Source organism: Acinonyx jubatus, chromosome E4 (assembly GCF_027475565.1).
Source record: "Acinonyx jubatus isolate Ajub_Pintada_27869175 chromosome E4, VMU_Ajub_asm_v1.0, whole genome shotgun sequence".
Taxonomy (NCBI): Eukaryota; Metazoa; Chordata; class Mammalia; order Carnivora; family Felidae; genus Acinonyx; species Acinonyx jubatus.
In genome coordinates this window covers 55130011-55150633 of record NC_069395.1, presented here as the reverse complement: position 1 = coordinate 55150633, position 20623 = coordinate 55130011, and the positions used below count along the sequence as shown (strand labels likewise).

The 20623-nt window shown below is 41.5% G+C and overlaps 1 protein-coding gene across 2 annotated transcripts; it reads left to right on the top strand.

Annotated features, from left to right (window-relative positions):
* The first annotated feature begins 1813 nt into the window (after positions 1 to 1813).
* Positions 1814 to 19222, top strand: LOC106966198 (putative dimethylaniline monooxygenase [N-oxide-forming] 6). Of its 2 annotated transcripts, XM_015062281.3 has the most exons (9): positions 1814 to 1951; positions 2270 to 2510; positions 7378 to 7566; positions 8682 to 8844; positions 9963 to 10105; positions 11988 to 12187; positions 14792 to 15147; positions 17133 to 17205; positions 18850 to 19222. In XM_015062281.3, the coding sequence occupies exons 2-9, from the start codon at positions 2379 to 2381 to the stop codon at positions 19190 to 19192; spliced, it is 1599 nt and encodes a 532-aa protein (XP_014917767.2). In that variant the 5' UTR covers positions 1814 to 1951; positions 2270 to 2378; the 3' UTR covers positions 19193 to 19222. The 2 variants fall into 2 exon arrangements, with proteins under 2 accessions (XP_014917767.2, XP_053065145.1); XM_053209170.1 differs by lacking the exons at positions 1814 to 1951; positions 2270 to 2510 and adding an exon at positions 6493 to 6803 and having other exon boundaries at positions 18850 to 19209.
* The last annotated feature ends 1401 nt before the right edge of the window (positions 19223 to 20623 follow it).

Here is a 20623-nt window from a genome sequence, read left to right as displayed (position 1 = left end):
GAATTTTGGTGACTACATTGATCCATAAACATGTTCCAACAGGTATGTTTACATCAGCCAAATTCCGCGTCCCACCCTCTGGAAGTGTCTGTGGCAACCAGAGCGGTTCCTGCCCATTGGATGGTAGCTCTAGTCGTGTGTTCTTACAAGGCCCTGATTTTGGCAGGGAGAACCCTGGATGTTGCTCCTCCAGTCCTTCCCTCTATTACATGCACCTAATTCCTGTACTAAGTCCCTTTCTTTGTGAAACAGGATGGCCACTGCTTTCTATACTAAATCAAGAGTGATACAGGGGCGCCTAGGTGGCTCAGTTGGTTAAGCCTCTGACTTCAGCTCAGGTCATGATCCCATGGTTTACAAGTTTGAGCCCCATGTCAGGCTCTGCGCTGACAGCTCAGAGCCTGGAGCCTGCTTCAGATTCTGTGTCTCACTCTTTCTCTGCCCCTCCCCTGCTCGCACTCTGTCTCTCTCTGTCAAAAATCAACATTAAAAAATTTTTTTAATAAAAAAAGTGATATGCATACAAATCACAATATAAAATCTCAAAGACCTTCTTTGAGGCATCAAGTCTATAATCAGCCAACAAGTTCCTGAACATCTATGTCCTATATATCTCTTATGTCTCTCTATTCTCCATTCCCCTGACACTTCTCTACTTTAGTCCCTCAGCATCTCTGTTCTAGACTATTGAAATTACATCCTGGTATCCCTGATCCTAGCCACTGTCCATATGAATCCAGCTGTCTGGCTAGCTTCCATATGAATCTGATCTTTTCTTACCTTGTCACTTCCTCGTTCAGAATTCTTGAATGGATCACCATAACCTAGAGGATGGTATCCAAACCCTTGAGTGTGGCATTTCAAAGTCCTTCATAATCAGGGCCCTGCATGTTGAGTCTACCCTCTGCTATCCCCATCATCTCTGCTCAGCAACACTGAATTAATTGTAACTTGATCACTCAAGGCCTCTTTTCTGTGCATTTGCCCATTTTTTCCTCCATGCCCATCATGTGCTCCTTGCTCATTGACTACCTGGCAGGCATCTATTCTTCCTTCAACACTCAGTTTTTGGCTCCCTTCCTCTTGAATCCTCTTTTCTCTTCTCTCAGACAGACTCAGATGTTCCCACCTGAGGGCCAGCACTCACCGAATCAAATTTCCATGGTGACATTGATGGATCATCTCTCTCTCCATTAGACTATACACTTCTGGATGGAAAGCACTGGATCTTTTCACCTTTGAATCCCCAAGACATAAGGGAGGCACTCAGACAAAAGGAAGGAAGGGTGGGAAGGAAGAAGGGGAAGAAGGAGGTGTATAGAAGCAGGAAAGGCAGGAGGAAGTGGGAAAGAGCCGGAGACAAGACTCAAGTGACTTCACAATTCTGTCCTTGAGTTCACTAGTTTTTACAAACCCATCATCTCCAAGGGTTAGCTCAGCTCCTCAAATCATACCCTCCTAAGTTTAAAAAAAAAATGAGGGTTTTTTTTTTCACCATTGGCATAACAAAGAGTCCAGGTGCATAGTATTTGTTTATACATTCTGAAGTTCCAAAGCAAAAATAAATAAAAGAACCATTGTTCTGTTAATCTTCCAGAGGCTTCACTTTACAGCCTCCATGACAGTATCAGTTACTATTTTATTTTTTGGAACCTGGGCCAGGGACCTCATTCTTGCCCTTCCGCAATCCCTTTCTTCCTCTACCCCCTCTCCCCCCTTCTGCTATCTCCACCACACTCAGTCCTCCTCTTTAGCAGGGTTCTACGTCATGAAAAATTAAAAAAAAAAAGGAATTTCTACTTTAAGACTAATAACTCCTCCCCCTTCCTCAATTTTTACATGAAAAGACAATGTTAAAAGCCATTTTTTTCTACATTTAAAGCACTGCCCACTCGCTGAGGAAAGGAAGGCAGTGCATTAAGACTAAACCCCGTAGAGCCAAGCATTCAAAGTGAGTAGGGGTGATTTGGAACAGTGGATTTCATGCAGAAGGCTTCAGTTCTGACTCCAACTCCTTTGCTTGTTAGCTGCAAGATGTCAAAGAAACAATTTCTAATCTTCTAGGAGTGACTATTGCTGCATTTGTACTTGAGAGCATTAGACTGATGAACTTTAAGGTCCTTCCTGCTCCAGCATTCCCTGATTCTGCTATTTGGGGCATCTCGAATAAGCTGGAGAAGAAACCAGATTTGGTATCATACAATAGCAAGAGTGGTAAAAAATTAGTGAGTATAAATTGTTAATGTGCATTATGTCTTCTTGTCGTAAGGTGAGGATCCTGACCCATAAACCTTGGCTGGTTCTTCCTACCGAAAAATCCTAAGTATTCAGGGACACTCTTCTGAAGAAGCTATCTCCAGACCCTCCTCCTGGTGATCATGGGGAAGAGAGTGGCCATCGTCGGAGCTGGTGTCAGTGGCTTGGCCTCCATCCGGTGCTGCCTGGAAGAGGGGCTGGAACCCACCTGCTTTGAGAGGAGCAATGATATTGGAGGCCTGTGGAAATTCTTGGTGAGTGGGAAAGCCCTGGAATATCAACAGAAGGGAGATGGGTAGCTCTGCAAACCAAATCTGATCGGTTCTATTCAGACTTGGGAGGAAGGTCACAAAAGCTCCAGATCTGGAAAGTAAAATCTTCTCTCTCCCATCATGCTAATGTCCAGTCACTCAAAACTACTTCATACCAGCTCATAAAACAATGTTACCTGTGTAACAGAGCCCAGATCTCCAGGCTGTAAAGGGTGCTAATGTCGGTAATTTCTAACAAAAACAAAAACAAAAATGCACCACTGCCTCCCCCATGTAAATGAATGGAATCTATCCCTGTTCCCTATTGCTCAGAAATCCTAGGAACATAAAGGGGATTAAAAAAGAAAAGAAAAAGAAAAGGAGAAAGGTAGACCAAGATCAGAAGTTCTCAGTTAGTTTCAACTCTTAGGTTTTCCGGAAAGATTAATTTTCGGCAAGTCGCTTTTTTCTTTCTGGACCTCAAATGCTCATTTGTCAGATGTTGAGGCTGGAAATTAAGTTTCCTTTAATATGCCTTCCAACTGTAATGGGATGTGATTCTATAATTACCACATGTCTATCAGGAAGACACTGTAAGTTATGATAAACAATGACTGTGTGTGTTGTGTGTGTGGTTACTGAATACTCCAACCAACTCCAAAACCAAAGAAAAAACTGATTTATCTTTGCCATTCAGGCTCATGGTTGGACAAATGATATAATTAGTAAATATTCACTATACAAAACATGTTTAAATTTTGAAAATCACATTGGGGAAACTTCTATTCTTTCTGTCCTGAATGTCTCAGCCATTGTGATTGGATATAGATGATATATATTTGGCATGAAGACGTTATATCCATACCATTCACCTTATAGCCAAATTCTGTCTTGGTCTCAGTGCTTGCCCAACCTACAACAACAGGTTGCTCTAGTAGAATATACCAGTGCTAACTTAGGACATCTTTGTATTCATCTCAAGAGTCTTTTTTTTTTTTTTTTTTAATTTGTGAGGTCCTATAATCCTGAAAGTATTATATGAGATATAAGATCATCTCCATTAGGAAATGATCAAGAATTATTTTTTAAAAAAGATGTTTATTTATTTATTTTTGAGAGGGTGGGTGCAAAGAGAGAGGGGGACAGAGAATCCCAAGCAGCCTCCATACCATCAGGGCAGAGCCCAATACGGGGCTCAATCACAAGAACTGTGAAATCATGACCTGAGCGAAAATCGAGTCAGGTGCTTAACAGACTGAGCCACTCAGCACCCCAAAAGTTATTTTTTTAAGGATTCAATTATCTTTATTTACATTTGCTCAGGGAGATGTGACCAGCTTAGCCTATATCATGAAATGGTTCTCCATGGTCCCATTAGCAACAATTAAATGCTGCTTGAATATCTATTTTGGCAGAGTTTTGTGCTAGGTACTGGGATGACAAATGCATGACATAATTACTTTACATAAATGGTTTCCAATCCATTTGGTGAAACAAGCCATAACACAGGTCCACAATCCTTTGATAGAAAGATCGGCAAAAATTCATTTGATGGCAAAACCTTTCCTGAAGTCATAAGACCAGAAAACATGAGCTGAATTGACATTGGGCTAGTTATAATCTTTATTTGTCCCACTTTGTGTTTCACTGCAGAAATTTTCTTGTGTCTGATGATAGGGTGCTGTCCCACTTCTCACTAGAAGTGTTATGGAGAAAAATCTAAAAATCTACAGATTCCAAAATATATCTGGCCCTATGAATTTCAAATAAGAGATTATAATACTTTACAACAATGAGACAGCCCTTGGTGATGGTCAACTTAATGAACAAGTGCTTTGAGATTTAGGAGATGGGGTGGGGGGTGGCTACTGAAATGTTCTCAGGTCAAGGGACACTTCCTGCAGGGAGAGTACTTGGCTGAGACTTGAAGGGTGTTCTCAGACAAGGAACGTAGAGGACCGCTATGTGACATAACTCCAGAGTGCCATTTCCACTGTAGTCTGTGAACGGCACCCCATGGACATGCGGTCACCAACAGTGTGCCAGTACCCGGTGGGAGAGGTTTCTCGGTAGAAGGGACCAGCGTGAAAGGCATGGGGAGGCAGTGAACATGGTATATCCGGGAATTTGTAAGTTAACCAGTGCAGCCAGATCACAACATTTATTTAAGGAAGCAATATATGACAGATGAGTAAAATGCAAAATCAGTCTCCAGGTTATCCACAAGATGGGTATCTTTCTTCCATAGGTCACTGGTTATAAGAATTATACTCAAAGACCCCGTGGGGATGTAAATACATAAAAATACTCTAATTGTGAAAGACAGGTCGGGGAAACTTCTATCTTTCTGTCCTGAATTTCTCGGCCATTGTGATTGGATGTAGATGATACATACTTGGCATGAAGACATTATATCTGCACCATTCGCCTTATAGCCAAAAGGTGAACCCTTCTCTTCTTTTCCAAGAAAACCCGCTGGGTTCGATGCATGTTTAGAAAGGGATTTTTGAAGAATGTGTTACATAAGCTTTTATCTTGCAAGTCCTGTTAGGCAGAAGGTAATTTGGAAGAAAGACACCTGATAATTCTGAACTTTTCACCACGTGCTTTTTCTGCAAAACGGAAACCAAATGAGACTTAAACACTCGCAGGCTGAATGCGAGCATGTTTTAGTTTCATATCCTCCGATATTAAGGCCTTGTGTCCTCAAAAGATTAATTAACAAGTTGTTCAACAAGCCGTGTACAATAGGTGGGTATTATTTTGATTGCAAAAGGGGAAAACAATGGAACCAGAACTCCCTGGACTTTTGTTCCACTCATCCACTAATTTATTCAACAAATACATTCAGAGTACACTATGGATAGGGTACAGTGTTAGGTACAGCTGCAGATAAGAGGTACAGCAGGCAGCCAGCTTTTTAAAATCAGAGAAAACAAGTCTCAGAATGACCGTAATATACGTGAATATGCGATTAGGGCAGTAAAGTCAATCAGAGCTTGGTAGAGGTAGGGATGACTTCAGGTTGGTGAGAGAGAGGCAAGGAAAGGCATGACGAAGGGGGCAACTTTGGAGCTGGACCTTGAGGGTATCTTTAGACAAGCAGAAGTGGGATTGACAGGCAGAGTCTGAAAGAAGATCAAGCCAGACTGCTTGACATGCGTGCACAACATTCTCGAGTTAGCCTCTGACCTCACCCCCCGGTTGGTTATGTTCTAGCGGGAAAGACGAGACACAGATGCAGTTATAACCCAACACAGGCTGTGACAACGTGCCCGCAGCTGCTTGGATCTCTGGGTCTAGGGCAAGCCCTCTCAGCCAGAGGCAGAGTCTGAGCTTAACTTGCTCACTAGCCACTTAAACTACGCCACAAGCAGAAACTGGAAATACTAGCTCTCTGGAGCAATTGTCTGTTGTTATATAACACAAGCGTTTTCCTTTGTTTGTAGAACAGCCTGTCAGGGGAAATTCCAAGGAGCTGTCGGGTACATACTCTTCTCTCTGTTATGATCGGCTGGGGTCAGGAGGCGAAAGAGCAGAAATTCATTAATGATGGAAATAATCCAAGGTCTTATCCACTCTGTTTCCCAGAGCGGAGTCTTACATTTTTTTAACCAGACCCCTGCCTGAAGCCCGCCTTCCCTCCCCTCACTCCTTCTGCTCACTTCTCCTTCTCACAACAACCAACCAAAGGTACCGCTGTGGGTGAACGGGAAAGACTCAAACCTGAAAATCCGCCAGGCGCAAGCTGTCATCCTTTTTCTGATCGTCACAGAAATTTCAAAGTGAGGCTTAAGAACGTTAACATCTCCGAGCCTGGCTATTTATGAAAAACACAGCAACCGTGAATAGAGGAAGTTTTCACCCCAACCTAAAGCCAAACAGGGGCCTCAGGCAGCGCCCGTCCTCACCCCCACCCCCACCCCAGCCCCAGACCCAAGCCTCTCAACCATTCCAGCACTTTTGGTCTGTATCTTCCAGAGGTCAGTTTGGGGCTAGAGGATGACAGATGTCCTGAATCCAGCAGGAACATGTCATTCCATCCCGTTCCCACATTTCATGAAGGTTCCTTTGGGTTTGGGGGAAGCGGAGGCTGCCAGCTTTTTAATGTACTTTCAAGGCAGCACATTGTGTGAATTTTTATCCTGCCCTTACAGCAGAGAGGAAATGTTTGTTTTCCATTTAGCCTTCAACTACTTCTCAAAAGAAGCCAGTTTTCAATCACATAGCGGCTCCATAATGAAGTGGCAAGATTTGATACAAGTTCTGAGGCTCCTGGTTTCCTGTGTCTCTTCGGTGAGGAGCAAGTGCCACTAACTGGTGGTTAGGGAGGTCCGCCAGCGCGGAGTTCATCTACCAGAGAGCAGCGGTTCTCAAAGTGCGGTTCCGGACCAGCGGCATCAGCATCGCCTGCAACTATCGGAAATGCCTATTCTCAGGCTCCCCACTAGACACACCGAATCAGAAATCCTGGGGGGCGGGGAGGAGGTGAACGAGGTGGCACGCAGGAATCTAAGGGGGCCTTCAGCTGATTCGGATTATGCCAAATGAATAAACCCTCCACTTCAAGTGAAGTGTTCGAATCAAACAGCCGATCAAATAGACTAAAAACTGCACCCTCCTTTGGACCATTTAATTGTGTTCTTTTAACATGACCATGAGATCAGAACCAGCGCTGTGACTGGAAAAAGGAAGAAAACGCTACGGGACTATAAACACAGATGTAACATGGGGGTAATTCGAGGAAGAGAACTAAGGTGTAGGGTCCCAGCTCTGCGCCAGGTGCTATGCTAAAGGCTTTCTTTGTTGAATTTTCACTGAGGGAAACATCATCCTTGGCCTCCTTTTTAAGCTTTCTTCCTCTTCCTAGGACTATGCCGAAGAGGGCAGAGCCAGCATTTACCAGTCGGTATTCACCAACTCTTCCAAAGAGATGATGTGCTTTCCAGACTTCCCTTATCCTGATGATTACCCCAACTACATGCACCACAGCAAACTCCAGGAATACATAAAGGCATTTGCTCAAAAGAAGAATCTTTTAAGATATATACAGTTTGAGGTAAGGGTCTTACACCTTGTGCTGTTGATCCCAGTATGTTTATCGGTTGGAAGGGGGTGGGAAGCAAGGATACAGACTTCCGTTACAGAAATCAGAGCTCCATGTTTGGACAGCTCACCCATCAAATGTTGGTTCAGATTATAAAGTATCCGTGCATTGTGCTTTCTCCCCCCTAAAAATGTCCTCCATAGTGTCCGAGAACTTTTAGAATATCATCGCAAATACTGGAGAAGCCTATACTATCATAGCATATGTTCCACCCCATACACTGTCACGTGTTAGAAACAATCCCAGACTGTCTAGTCCATATTTAGATTTCTGTGGGCTCAAGGCCGATGAGTTGAGGTTCAAGAAAACATGTCATTCTTCAGAAGTTCTGCCATTATAAGGAGAGTAAAATATGAATGAATAATACAGCCATTGCCCTCATCCTTCACCCACTTAGTTTCTTAGATGAGGAGACACAGCAGTTAAGGCAGAGATGCGCTCTCTGCAAATAACAATAATACTTCATATTTGCTCACAGGTCTTAACCTCGGTTCATGACTGTGAAATCCAAAGCACATATATGTAGTGAGAAAAATAATCAACCATATCATGAATTGTGATTACATTTAATACAATTTCACTTATCTATGATTATTTTATTTATTATGTTTAATTTAATATGATTTCACACTTATTTACATAAATAGTCATACTATGGAAGTGGCTAATATTTCCAAGGGAGAGGGTACGTCACCACGGAGAAATAAGGATTGAACCCTGAGACATTCCCACATTTATGGAATTGATAGGAAATGAGGTCAGAGAGAAAGAGGCCATGAATTTCAGTAGAGGATGGCAGGAAGCAAATGACATGGCCTCTTTCACAAGATTCAGTGTAATTTACCCCAAATCTATTAACTAGATGTCACAAAAGTAAATAGGCCCCAGTGAGTGATTTTCCTTGGAAGATTTGAAGATTCACTGTGACTCCTTGTTTTAATGTCCTCCCTATATTTCTCAACAATCAGGCAAGCTCATAACAATTACTTCCTCTGCAGAAACACTGCAAGAAAATTAAAACCCACAGAATTGTAAATAGAAGGAATTTCTTTCTGGTTTTCTTTAAGACCCTGGTTTCTAGCATAAAGAAATGTCCCAGCTTCTTAGTCACTGGACAATGGGAAGTTGTTTCAGAAAAGGATGGGAAACAGGAATCTACTATTTTTGACGCTATAATGATTTGTTCGGGACATCATGTATACCCCAATCTACCAACTGATTCCTTTCCTGGTAAGTTTGGAAAACGTATAATAGTCTGGGGATTTATACACAAGCACCAAGGGTTGAGCTAGATCTTTCCATAGATTGTCCATAATGATTATTCTTAAGGTTCCAAAGATTTCAAAACCAAATTTTTAAGTCCGATGATAAATACAGAAATCATTGTTCTCCTGAACCCTTATACTAAAAGAATCAAGAAGCTGCAAGTCAGAGATCAGTTGACGATGCAGGTCCTTAGGGAGGAAGGGTTTTTAAATGTCATCTATATCCACATTTTGCAAATTCACTTTAGAAATTTCAGTGAGTATGTGTGTGTGTGTGTGTATGTGTGTGTGTGTAGTGGCACGCTCCATCAGTATGCAAAAGCACCAAACATCAAATAAATATAATACACAGGTAACCTCACTTTCTCCTTCCTTCCTCCTTCATTACAATAGGAACACAGGTCTACTCTAAAATATTAGAGTTCTGATCTCAAGGCATGATGTTCACAGGCCGAGATAATTAAAAGAGGCACCCAGAGGCACCTGGCTGGCCCAGTCAGTGGAATGTGTGACTCTTGATCTCGGGGTTGTGGGTTCAAGCCCCACATTGGGTGTAGAGATTACTTTAAAATAAAATCTAGAAAATATTTATAAATAAATACATGAATAAGTAGAGATTCAGGGAGACTAGAAGATGGAAAGCATGAAGGTTAAGAGGCAGTATATTTAGGCTTAGAACACTTGGGCTCAACTTCTTATTCCACTAGTTCCTTAGTATATGATCTTGGACAAGTCACTTAACTTCTTTGTCGCGACTTCCTTATCTTTTAAAAGATAATGATATCTGCCATACAGAGATGTTATCAAGATTAAGTGTTTGTTTAAGCATATAGATCCTAACCCACAGTAAGCACTCAATAAATATTAGTTATCATTATTATCAAAATAGAAGTTCCCATATCAGGTTTTTAAGGCACTGTAAATACTTATTTGGGGGGTTAGTGTCAAAAAGGATAAATGCGTTTCAACTAGGAAACTTTTTCAAAATTAAGACTGATAACAGGAGTTAAAATAAATTGAAAAAGTCAGTTTTCACCATGTCTTCTGAAAATCAGCTCAAATCCCTCCTCATGTTCCACTTAGGCCTACACCAGTTTCAAGGCCACTATCTCCATAGCAGGGACTATAAAGACCCGGACGCCTTCAAGGGGAAGAGGGTCCTTGTCATCGGCCTGGGGAACTCAGGATCTGACATTGCTGTCGAGCTCAGCCGTCTGGCTACACAGGTACACTTCAGGAAACAAACTTAGGGTACGGGTGTGCTATTAAATCAATAGCTTGGGCGCTGAGGCTCGTGCTCACATGTCATACTACAAGGGATCCACCTGTGGCATATGCCCATTGAATCAAGGAGGACTAGAGACATGGTCCCTGTGAAGCAAGGTAACGTGGCCCATGCTAGCAAGGAAGCGCGTTCTACTGGAACCAGAGGTAAGAGTACGTGTGTAGACATACATGAGTGCATTGTTTTGCTTTAATTTTATGTTCTGCTCACCTCCAAGCAAACTGGTTGCTAGTCAGGATCTGCCTTTATTTGTTTAGCAGTAGTTCTTATCATAGTTCTTACCATGCAAAAGGTGTTTTGCTTATCATTCTGGAGGTCTGAGATATAGAAGATTTTGTTCCCACCGTCTTCTATCCGTTTAATAGCCAGTGCTCAACAAATACTGGGCACATGTTATATGCCAGAACTATGTCAGACTAGCAATAAACACGGAAATAAGTCAGACTATTTCTGACTTCCAGGAGCTGTCAGCGGGTGGAGGTGGGAGGACAGGTACACAGACCTTCACGAACGGAGGTAATAAGCCTTCCGTGACATTAGGTGTGGCCGCACCACGAAAAGAGAACCTAACTTAGCCTGGATGAAGTCAAGGGAGGCTTCCCAGAGGACTCTATGCTGAATCATCCATGACCAACAGACCTTAAAGAGCTTAACCTATTGTTAAGGAAATAGGTCCTCAGTAAACAAATTCTTAAACGGAATAAAACCTAATGACATTTTTGGTGTCAAACTCCCTCGGGTTATCACAAAAGTGGCATAAGAGACAAGTAGCTCTCAGGGCTGAGGCAGCTGCCATGGTCTGAGTGCCCAGACGAGGTCATGAAGTGGGCACAGAAGGACTGGAAGAGAAAACTTCAGACAAAGAACAGAATTATTCTTGACATCTCCTCAGCCTAATTTCAGGTAGAGATTTAGCTATATTTCTCCCACCCAACCCAGCAACTACCCTCAACCACCCACCCCCACTGAGGCCCTGGATTGGCTGGTCCCCACCAGGCCTACCATCTATGTCTCTGAGTCTGTGAAGATTAAACCTGTCACAACTGAATACACAGCTCTCTTGTTCCAGGCTGTCAGGTTCTCATTATTTCAAGAACTATGCACTCGCCCTCTTGGGTGGAGAGACAGAGTAGTTCCATCTCTACCTAGTTTCAGTCATAGGCGATTCATCCTGACCCAACTCTCTGAAATTGCTTCTTCCAGGGGTGGCTCGGAGTCTCAGTCAGTTAAGCAGCTGACTCTTGGTTTCAGCTCAGATCATGACCTCAAGGTTCATGGGGCTGGGCTCTGTGCTGACAGTGAGGAGACTGCTTGGGATTCTCCCTCCCTCTCTCTCTGTCCCTACCCTACGTGCCTTCTCTCTCTCTGTCTCTCTCTTTGTGTATGTGTATGTGTGTGAATATACATATATCACACACACACACATATATATACTTTAAAAATATTTCTTTTTTTAAATGTTTATTTATAAAAAAAATAAATAAATGTTTATTTATTTTTGAGAAAGAGAGAAAGCACAAGTGGGAGAGGGGCAGAGAGAGAGGGAGACACAAAATCCGAAGCAGGCTCCAGGCTCTGAGCTGTCAGCACAGAACCCGAGGTGGGGCTCGAACTCACGAACCACGAGATCATGACCTGAGCCAAAGTTGGACACTTGACCGATTGAGCCACCCAGGTGCCCCCAAAAATATTAAAAAAAAAAAAATGCTTCCGCCTGGATACTGAGGGCAATGCACGGAGATGTCCATAAAACATATCCATTGTGTCATATCTGCTTGTTTCCTACAGTGTGACATTGAAGTCTATGTTGCCTTCCCCACCAGGTCGTTATCAGTACCAGAAGTGGCTCCTGGGTCATGAGCCGGGTTTGGGACAATGGCTACCCTTGGGACATGGTGTATGTTACCCGCTTTGCATCCTTTCTCCGGAATGCCCTGCCTTCATTTGTCTCTGACTGGTTATACGTGAAGAAGATGAACACGTGGTTTAAGCATGAGAACTTCGGCCTGATGCCTTTAAATGGGTACTACAAGTAACATGTATTTTATCACTTAAAAAAGCGGGGCACTAGCTTCAGTTGAATTCTTTCTCTCTAGATCTTACTTTAGCTGTCTCACTGAGGTTGTTGAGATGAAACCGAGGACTGCATGAGTGGCACAGTATACCCAGAGAGCACGTATGGGTTGAAAATCTTATTGAAATGTCTCTGGCGGGGAAAGAAATATGGGAGAATACAAAAGGCCAAGGGGCGGGGCACTAGATCCCCCTGACATGACAGATTCATTTATGGTAGCTCCAAGCTAAAGCATAGAATTTTGAGGGCAGAACTGTCTCATGAATTGTTCTTTTGAGAAATACCTCATCCATGCTTGTAAGTGAATGGGGATCGCAATTTTAATACCTATTCCTCAAGACTATTGTGGTATGCAGCAAGATAAAAATATATAAGGCATTTTGTAAACTATAAAGCTTTACAGATATTGGTTCTTACTAGTCTCGGATATTCTAATACGCTTGTAAGGAGCAATTAACCAAGTGGTATTAATCGACATGTCTCAGAAAGTAGAAAATCTCAGAATGAAAGTACACACCTCTTCCACTGTGGAAAGATTGGAATGTTAGCAGGACAGTCAGGAGGCATGGAACATGTAAAGCAGTGGAGATTCACAAAACTGATGTAGCTGGTAAAATTAACAAGCTTCGGTTTATTTATTTTTCTGTGGAGACAGAGCCTGACACCTGCTAATTAGAAAGGCATTCTAAGCAGAAGAATCAGTACGTCCATAGAAAAATATTAGAGTGGCTAAGACAAGAAAGGACTCACTAAGAAATTTCATCTTTCATGTTTCAAATTTCATGTTTCAGATTCTGTGTCTCCCTCTCTCTGACCCTCCCCCATTCATGCTCTGTCTCTTTCTGTCTCAAAAATAAATAAACGTTAAAAAAATTAAAAAAAAAAAAAGAAATTTCATCTTGGCCCATGCTAGCAAAAATGTTTCATTGTGGGGGGCACCTGGCTGGTGCAGTCAGCGAGCATGCTACTCTTGATCTCGGGGTTGTGAGTGGGAGCCCCGTGTTGGGTATAGAGATTACCTGAAAATAAAATCCTTAAAAACGTTTCAAAGAAAGGTTTCATTGTGTTAGAGAATCAGGTAAGGCAAAGTAAGAGGAAACCGTAAATTGAAATAGGAAATGCCAGGTTTAAGAGTCAGACCCTCACTCCACAGCATTTGTCCTACTTAGTCTGGCAGACTACTATATCCTTAAAGATAAAACCAACCAACCAACCAACAAACAAACAAAAAACGTTGATTTCATGCATTTAAACTTATGTTTAATGTAATAGACACTCCAAAGCCTGAGCTGCTGAAGACTTTTGGTCTTGTAAGAGTAACTGCAAATCACAGTCTGACTCTGCCCTTTAGACAACGAAACATAGGTTTGGAAATCCATTCATTCTAAGAATGAAGCTCCCTCTCAGAAAGGGTTCCAAGTACCCTAAGGTTTTTATAACACCTTCTCACTCCTTCCTCGAGTGGGGGGAATAAAAACAGGTTGTACTGAGACCTACTTTTTGTCACCTGGTAAGGTAAGAGACAAAGTTCCAGAATGATAGAGGCAGAGAAAGATATGGAAGTATACAGGCACATCCTAAGATGTATAAACTTTCTGAGTGTTTGAGATACTTGGAGTACATTCCAAAATGCCCCGAAAGGAAACGTGAGTCAAAATGAAGAATGTCGTCGCAAAGCACGTCACTCCCAGAATTTTGGCAACCAAAGTGCAGTGTTAAAGTTGTTACACTTTCTTTTAGGACCACAGCTGTGGAAAGGAAGCCACACATGACAGTGTAACAGCTCGCCACAGCCAGTTTGATTTGCTCAAATCAAAGACCTTACTTATAATAATAGTTCACGTATAATAATGACGCTTGCATGAGGCAGAGGCACTGTTTTAAGTGCTTTATGGGTAATTGTTCGTTTAGTTCTAACTGTATGAGGTAGATTCTATCACTATCCCCATTTTACATATAAGGAAACAAATACAGAGTAGTCACTAGTGAGAGATGGAGATTGATTATAAACCTTTCTATTGTTATTTTTTTATCTTTATTCATTTTTGAAAGAGAGAGAGAGTGAGTGCAAATGGAGGAAGAACAAAGAGAGAGAGGGAGACACAGAATCCAAAGCAGGCTCCAGGCTCCAAGCAAGCTGTCAGCACGCAGCCCGACACAGGGCTCAAACTCATGAACCATGAGATCATGACCTGAGCCGAAGTCAGACACTTAACTGACTGAACCACCCAGGTGTCTCCCAGAGGCTGCATTCTTAACCACTGATTATGTCTAGGAATTAGTTTGATTGTCATCTATTTGGCCAATCTCCAAATAGTATAAGTACCCATAAGGGAATCTTCAAGTTTCAAAGGACCCAAAGAGGCAGCTCAGACAGAATTCTTAAGGATTGTTGCAGGCAATAGTAAAAACAAAGTTGCCACAAGAGAAGAGTTCAGAGGTCCTCATGCTAATGTTTAGCTCCTCAAATCTGGTTCCAGTGCTGTGGACTGTTGCAGATATTTCTTGGAATTGGTGCATTACAGCAAAAGTCTGTCTCTTGTCTCTGAACAGTTCCCTGCGAAAAGAGCCTGTGTTCAACGATGAGCTCCCATCCCGCATCCTGTGTGGCACTGTGTCCATCAAGCCCAATGTGAAGGAGTTCACAGAGACCTCGGCTGTGTTTGAGGATGGGACTGTGTTTGAGGCCATCGACTCCATCATCTTTGCAACAGGCTATGATTATGCCTACCCCTTCCTTGATGACTCCATCATCAAAAGCAGAAACAATGAGGTCACCTTGTTTAAAGGCATCTTCCCCCCACTAATGGAGAAGCCAACCTTGGCTGTGATTGGCCTTGTCCAGTCCCTTGGGGCTGCCATCCCCACAGCTGACCTCCAGGCTCGCTGGGCTGCTAAAGTGTTTGCAAGTAGGTCGACCATTCTGTCTTTTACCCATTTAGTCAGTGAACGTTTACTGAGCACCTTCTATATGCCACGTACTGTCCTAGGTGCTAAGGATCTAAAGGGAACAAGACACACTCCGTGACCTTAGATAGCCTAAAATAGAGCCAGGGGGATGCTAAAATAGGGGAAGTTTTAGGATGTTCTGTACAGGAATATAAATCAGAGGCAGGGAGTGGCAAGAAACAGAGAGATGGACTAGAACACGGACGGCCTTAAGAGCTGTGTTAAAGAGCTCATAGGGAAATTGGAGGGACTATTGGAGGGAGTTTGCAAGACTTTAAGCAAGAGAAAGACAGCAGTGGATAAATGCAATGTCAAGATACATTGTGAAGGTCAGAAGGGCCCTGGTGGATGTTGCGGGCACCCGACTGGCATCAAACTGTGTCAGAATAACAGTGGCAGGCCACTCCTACTCTATGCACCATCTTCTCCTCCCCCTCCAATCCAGACCCTAGGGTCTACAAGTATGCTTGTGTAAGGAAATCAAGAACATGAGGATTACATGGAGAAAAGCAATGTCTCAAATATATAGATTTAATTTACTTCAGTCATATTGATTATTATTAAAGTGTCTTTTTATTCAAGGGTCCGAAAACCTTGGCCAACATAGGTATACCTTACCTAACATACTGTCCGTAAAAACTTAGGTAATAAATTTACAGGTAATGAAGAAAACGTTACAATCCTAGAATGGATGTTTTCTAAAAATGTTGTGGGTAAGTAAGCTTCTATTTCAAATGTACACAAAGGATGATTGAAATAATCCCTGTTATGAAATCCTTTACAAGGTTGTTCCTCTGTAAAATACTTCCATTGTTTTCCTCTTAAAGGAACAACAGTGCCAAGTACCTGGGGTTTTACAAAAAAAAAAAAAAAAAAAAAAAAAAAAAAAAAAATGGCTACAGTTCATAAGCCCAAGAAATGTATATGAAACAAAAGATGGTATTTATTCATTCAGCAAATATTTATTGAGCAACTACTATGTGCCAGGCTCCATCTTGGCACTTGGGACACAACATCAAAGCAGACAAAAATTCTAGCAAACATCTGACCACAACCGTACCAGGAGAGGTAAGGTGCTAACAATGACTAGGAAGTATTCATGCACTGTGAATGTCATAATAGCTTTCTGCCATGGTGACAAAGGAAAAAGAGCTACATTCAGCAATCAGATGACCCCTCCGCTGATAACGTATTGCAAAGCTCTAAAATTTTCTGATGCTTCCTGGCCGCAGGCTAATGCTGGAAAACCCATGCGTCCTTCCACTGTTCCATGTTAATAGGCATGTACCTTAGAGTGAAGATTACTTCTGGAAAGAATTCTTAACAAGAGGATGCAAATAAGAAGTATGAAGAAGCTGTTATGATGTTAATATACATAAAGTGTATCTAAGGCATGTTGGGGATTAGGTCCTCCAGGATGTCACAGAAATATGAGATTAGGTGATCTGAAGCTACAAACTTCTTTGTTGCCACTGTCTCACTGCAGGCCAGCCCTGCTATTCATAGAGGGGGGTTCACTGACTTCTCAAGTCTTTATTTCTATAAATTGTTATTCTACTAAAGATACCAAAGGCAGCTCCTCTTGATATAAAATCTTTTAGGGATACAGTTCATAAATACTACAAAAAAATCAGGGGTGCCTGGATGGCTCAGTCAGTTGGGTGTCTGACTTCAGCTCAGGTCATGATCTCACTGCTTGTGAGTTCGAGCCCCACATCGGGCTCTGTGCTGACAGAGACTGGAGCCTGCTTCGGATTCTGTGTCTCCCTCTCTCTACTGGCCACCCCCACTCACTCTCTCTCTCTCTCTCAAAAATAAATAAAAACATTAAAAAAATAAAATAAAGAAATTTTTAAAAACATTATGAAAAAATCATCATGTGTCATTATATATTTATGATTTTTTAAAATATTTTTTAATACTTCTTTCCCCATTTCTCTTCTAGACTCATGCACCTTGCCAACTACAAATGAAATGATGGATGACATTGATGAGAAAATGGGGAAAAAACTCAAGTGGTAAGAGATTGTACTTGCTAATGAAACAAACCATAAGATTTTCCTTTATATGTAGGAAAATGTTGATATATTGTACAATATTTTTACTAGTCGAAACTCACATTTTTGGAACACTTGCTATGATCAAGCAGTATGAGATAGGAAAATAATAGTCATTACATGGCACCTGTAGGATAGTACAAACTACACTCTAGAGTAGTTTCTCCCATGGGAGTGATTTTGATCCCCAGGGAACATTTGGCAAAGTCCAGAGACATTTTTGGTTGTCACAAGTGGGGAGGGCATGCTATTGGCGTCTAATGTGTAGAAACTAAGGATGCCGCAAAGCATCCCACAATGCAGAGGACAGGCCTCCTAAACAAAATATTATCCAGCTCAAATGTCTCCAAGAAGTCCTTTCCCATCAGCCACATGTCTGCCAGCAAGTTAACTAGCTGGGAACTGAGCAGTGGCAGCACTGTAATCAGAAAACCAAATGAAGAACCAAACTGAGTTCACCTGCCCTAGTATTTTCTTCCAAAAAGCTATTCATTTCGGGGCACCTGGGTGGTTCAGTCGGTTGGACGTCTGACTTTGGCTTAGGTCATGATCTCACAGTTCATGGGTTCGAGCCCCACATTGGGCTCTGCACTGACACACTGGAGCCTGGATCCTGCTTTGAATTCTGTCTGTCTGTCTGTCTCTCTCTCTCTCTGTCCCTCCCCCATTTGTGCTCTCTCTCTCTCTCTCAAAAAATAAAAAGAAAATAAAAAATAAAAGAACATTCCTTTCTGATTCATCCAAACATGTGTTCTCAAGTACACCATAAATGGGATTTGTAGAAAGTCATTCAAATGGCTAGTCATCACGTATTTAAATGTATTTTTTATGTTAGCTACTTCCATATGAATCAATTCTTTTCCAATTTTATATTAAAATCTGTTGGAAGAATAATTAGATAATGAATCCCATTCAGATGAAGAGGTGACTGTGTAAGAAGATTCTTTCTTCTTTCAAGCTCTAACACATCATTCACTGAGTTCTGCCACACAGTTGCTGGCAAAGGACCTAGAGGAGAGTAGAGGTGGAAGCTTCAGACTCAACAAAATCTCTCCTGCATTTCATCCAGTTCACAGGGCGGCTCTGCGAAGTGGACGCGCCTATTCACCATTCACGCAACTCACTCTCCTTACCAGCCTTTATATTACAGGCCAATAGGAATAAGAAGCTAGGAAAGGAGAAGCCCCGAAGTCAACCGCATTTCTTAAATGGAAGCCTGCTCTTCAGGGTTCCTAAAAGTAAATGAGGCCATGCCCCAGAAATCTAACACTGGGGCAGATCCCAAGCAAGGTCATGTAAAGAATAATCATGTGTTAAAGAATAAACTAAGTTGATCCGTCACCTTGGCATCCTGGGGTCCTTTCACTCCAGGCCACAGAAGACCAAATGACATCAAATTTAGATAGAGGTTAGGAAGGAGGAAAAAAAATGAATCCACACATTTATAGCCACAGAACAAATGATAAAATCATTGTTGTGGAAAAAGGGAGGAATGGGATAATCCTGGAGCTGCTGACTAAAATGCTATTTTCTGAGCTAGAAAATAAGAAATTCGTGCTTTATTTACTGTGCCCCTCATTCCCATATGTTCTTTTCTTTCCTCAGGTTTGGCCAGAGCCAGACTTTGCAGACAGATTACATCACATACATGGACGAGCTGGGCTCCTTCATAGGAGCCAAGCCTAACATACCATGGCTCTTCCTGACTGACCCCCAGCTGGCCTTGGAGGTGTACTTTGGTCCCTGCAGCCCGTACCAGTTTCGACTGATGGGACCAGGGAAGTGGGATGGAGCCAGAAATGCCATCCTGACCCAATGGGACAGGACAGTAAAGCCAACCAGGATGAGAGCTGTAGGGAAAGCTCAGAGACCCCAGCACTTTTATAATTTGCTCAGAATTCTTTCATTCCCAGTGCTTTTGCTAGCCGTTTGGCTTACATTTTATTAATGAGAAAGTCCTTTACATCCGAGTTAGCCTGAGTTATATCAGATATGTAGCTAATTACAGTATACATATGCATACATAAAATCTCAGAGCTGCTCTTTGCTTTCCTGCAGATGTAAAAATTAATTCTGGCCCATTTGACTCAAAGGCTAAAAAAAAAAGGGAAAATACTCGGGCTTTCCCTTTCTGATGAGAATCTATACTCTAAAAAGGCTTTTCACATGCTGAATGGGCAAATTTGGAGATGCCTGAGATGAGGAAGAAGGGGGATGAAGGAGAGTGAGCACAGGTTTGCAGGATGAACAAAGTTTAATAAATTTCTTAAGGGTGTTTCATCATAGGCAGAGATGACATCACAACAATGTTGAATCTTTCAACCCATGACATGGTATATTTTTCCATTTACTTAGATCTTTAATTGCACTCAGCAGTGTTTTGTAGTTTTCTGTGTATAGATATTACCCATCTTAGGTCAGATTTATCCTAAGTATTCCATATTTTTGGATGTTATGATAAATGGTAGTTTAACATTTTTAAATTTCCTGTTGTTTATTGCTAACATATAGAAATGCGATCATTTGTTCTTTTGTTGAATCATCTGTAACTTTTTTGTAGATTCCATAATGCTTCCTACGTAAATAATCACGTTGTCTAAAAATAAAGATAGCTTTACTTCTCCAGTTTCAACTTGGATGTCTTTTATCTTTTTCTTGACTTATTGCACTGAAACTCCAGTATAATATTGAATAGAAGTGGTGAGATGAGACATCCTTGCCTTGTTCCTGATCTTAGGAATAAAGCATTGAGTCTTTTACCACTAAGTATGATGTTAGCTATAGATATTTCATAAATACCCTTTATTAAGTTGAGGAAGCTTCCTTCTATTCCTAATTAGCCGACAGTCTTTATCAGGAATGGATGTTCGCTTTTGTTAGGTGCTTTTTCTGCTTCTTTTGAGATGGTTTGGGTTAAAATATGGTAAATTACATTGACTATTAAACCAACCTTGCATTGCTGAAATAAACCCCACTTGGTCATGATATATTATCCATTTTATACACTGTGGGATTATATTTGTTAAGGATTTTTGCATGATGGATATTTACCTGTATTTTTTTTGTAATATTTTCTCTTGGTTTGTATCAATGTAATGACAGTCCCATAGAATGAATAGGAGAGTATTCTTCCTCTTACATTTTCTGGAAGAGTTTGTCTATCATTTGCATTATTGCTTTCTTAAATATTTGGTAAAATTCACCAGTGAAGCCATCTTGACCAAAAGTTCTTTGTGTAAAAGTTTTTAAACTACAAATTCAAGTTCTTTAATAGATATAGGGCTACTCAGGTCATGTGTTTCTTCTTGAGAGAGCTTTGGTAGTATGTGTCTTCTAAGTAATTAGTTCATTTTATCTAAGGGAATTCAATAAAGATACA

What these genes read in the sequence shown, in the direction of transcription:
- LOC106966198 (XM_053209170.1), top strand. Translation starts at nt 6,510, where the DNA reads ATGACAGATGTCCTGAATCCAGCAGGAACATGTCATTCCATCCCGTTC. An exon ending in TGGTTTCCTGTGTCTCTTCG is followed by an intron (nt 6,804 to 7,377) that starts GTGAGGAGCAAG and finishes TCCTCTTCCTAG; the next exon opens with GACTATGCCGAAGAGGGCAG. An exon ending in TCAGCCGTCTGGCTACACAG is followed by an intron (nt 10,106 to 11,987) that starts GTACACTTCAGG and finishes CTTCCCCACCAG; the next exon opens with GTCGTTATCAGTACCAGAAG.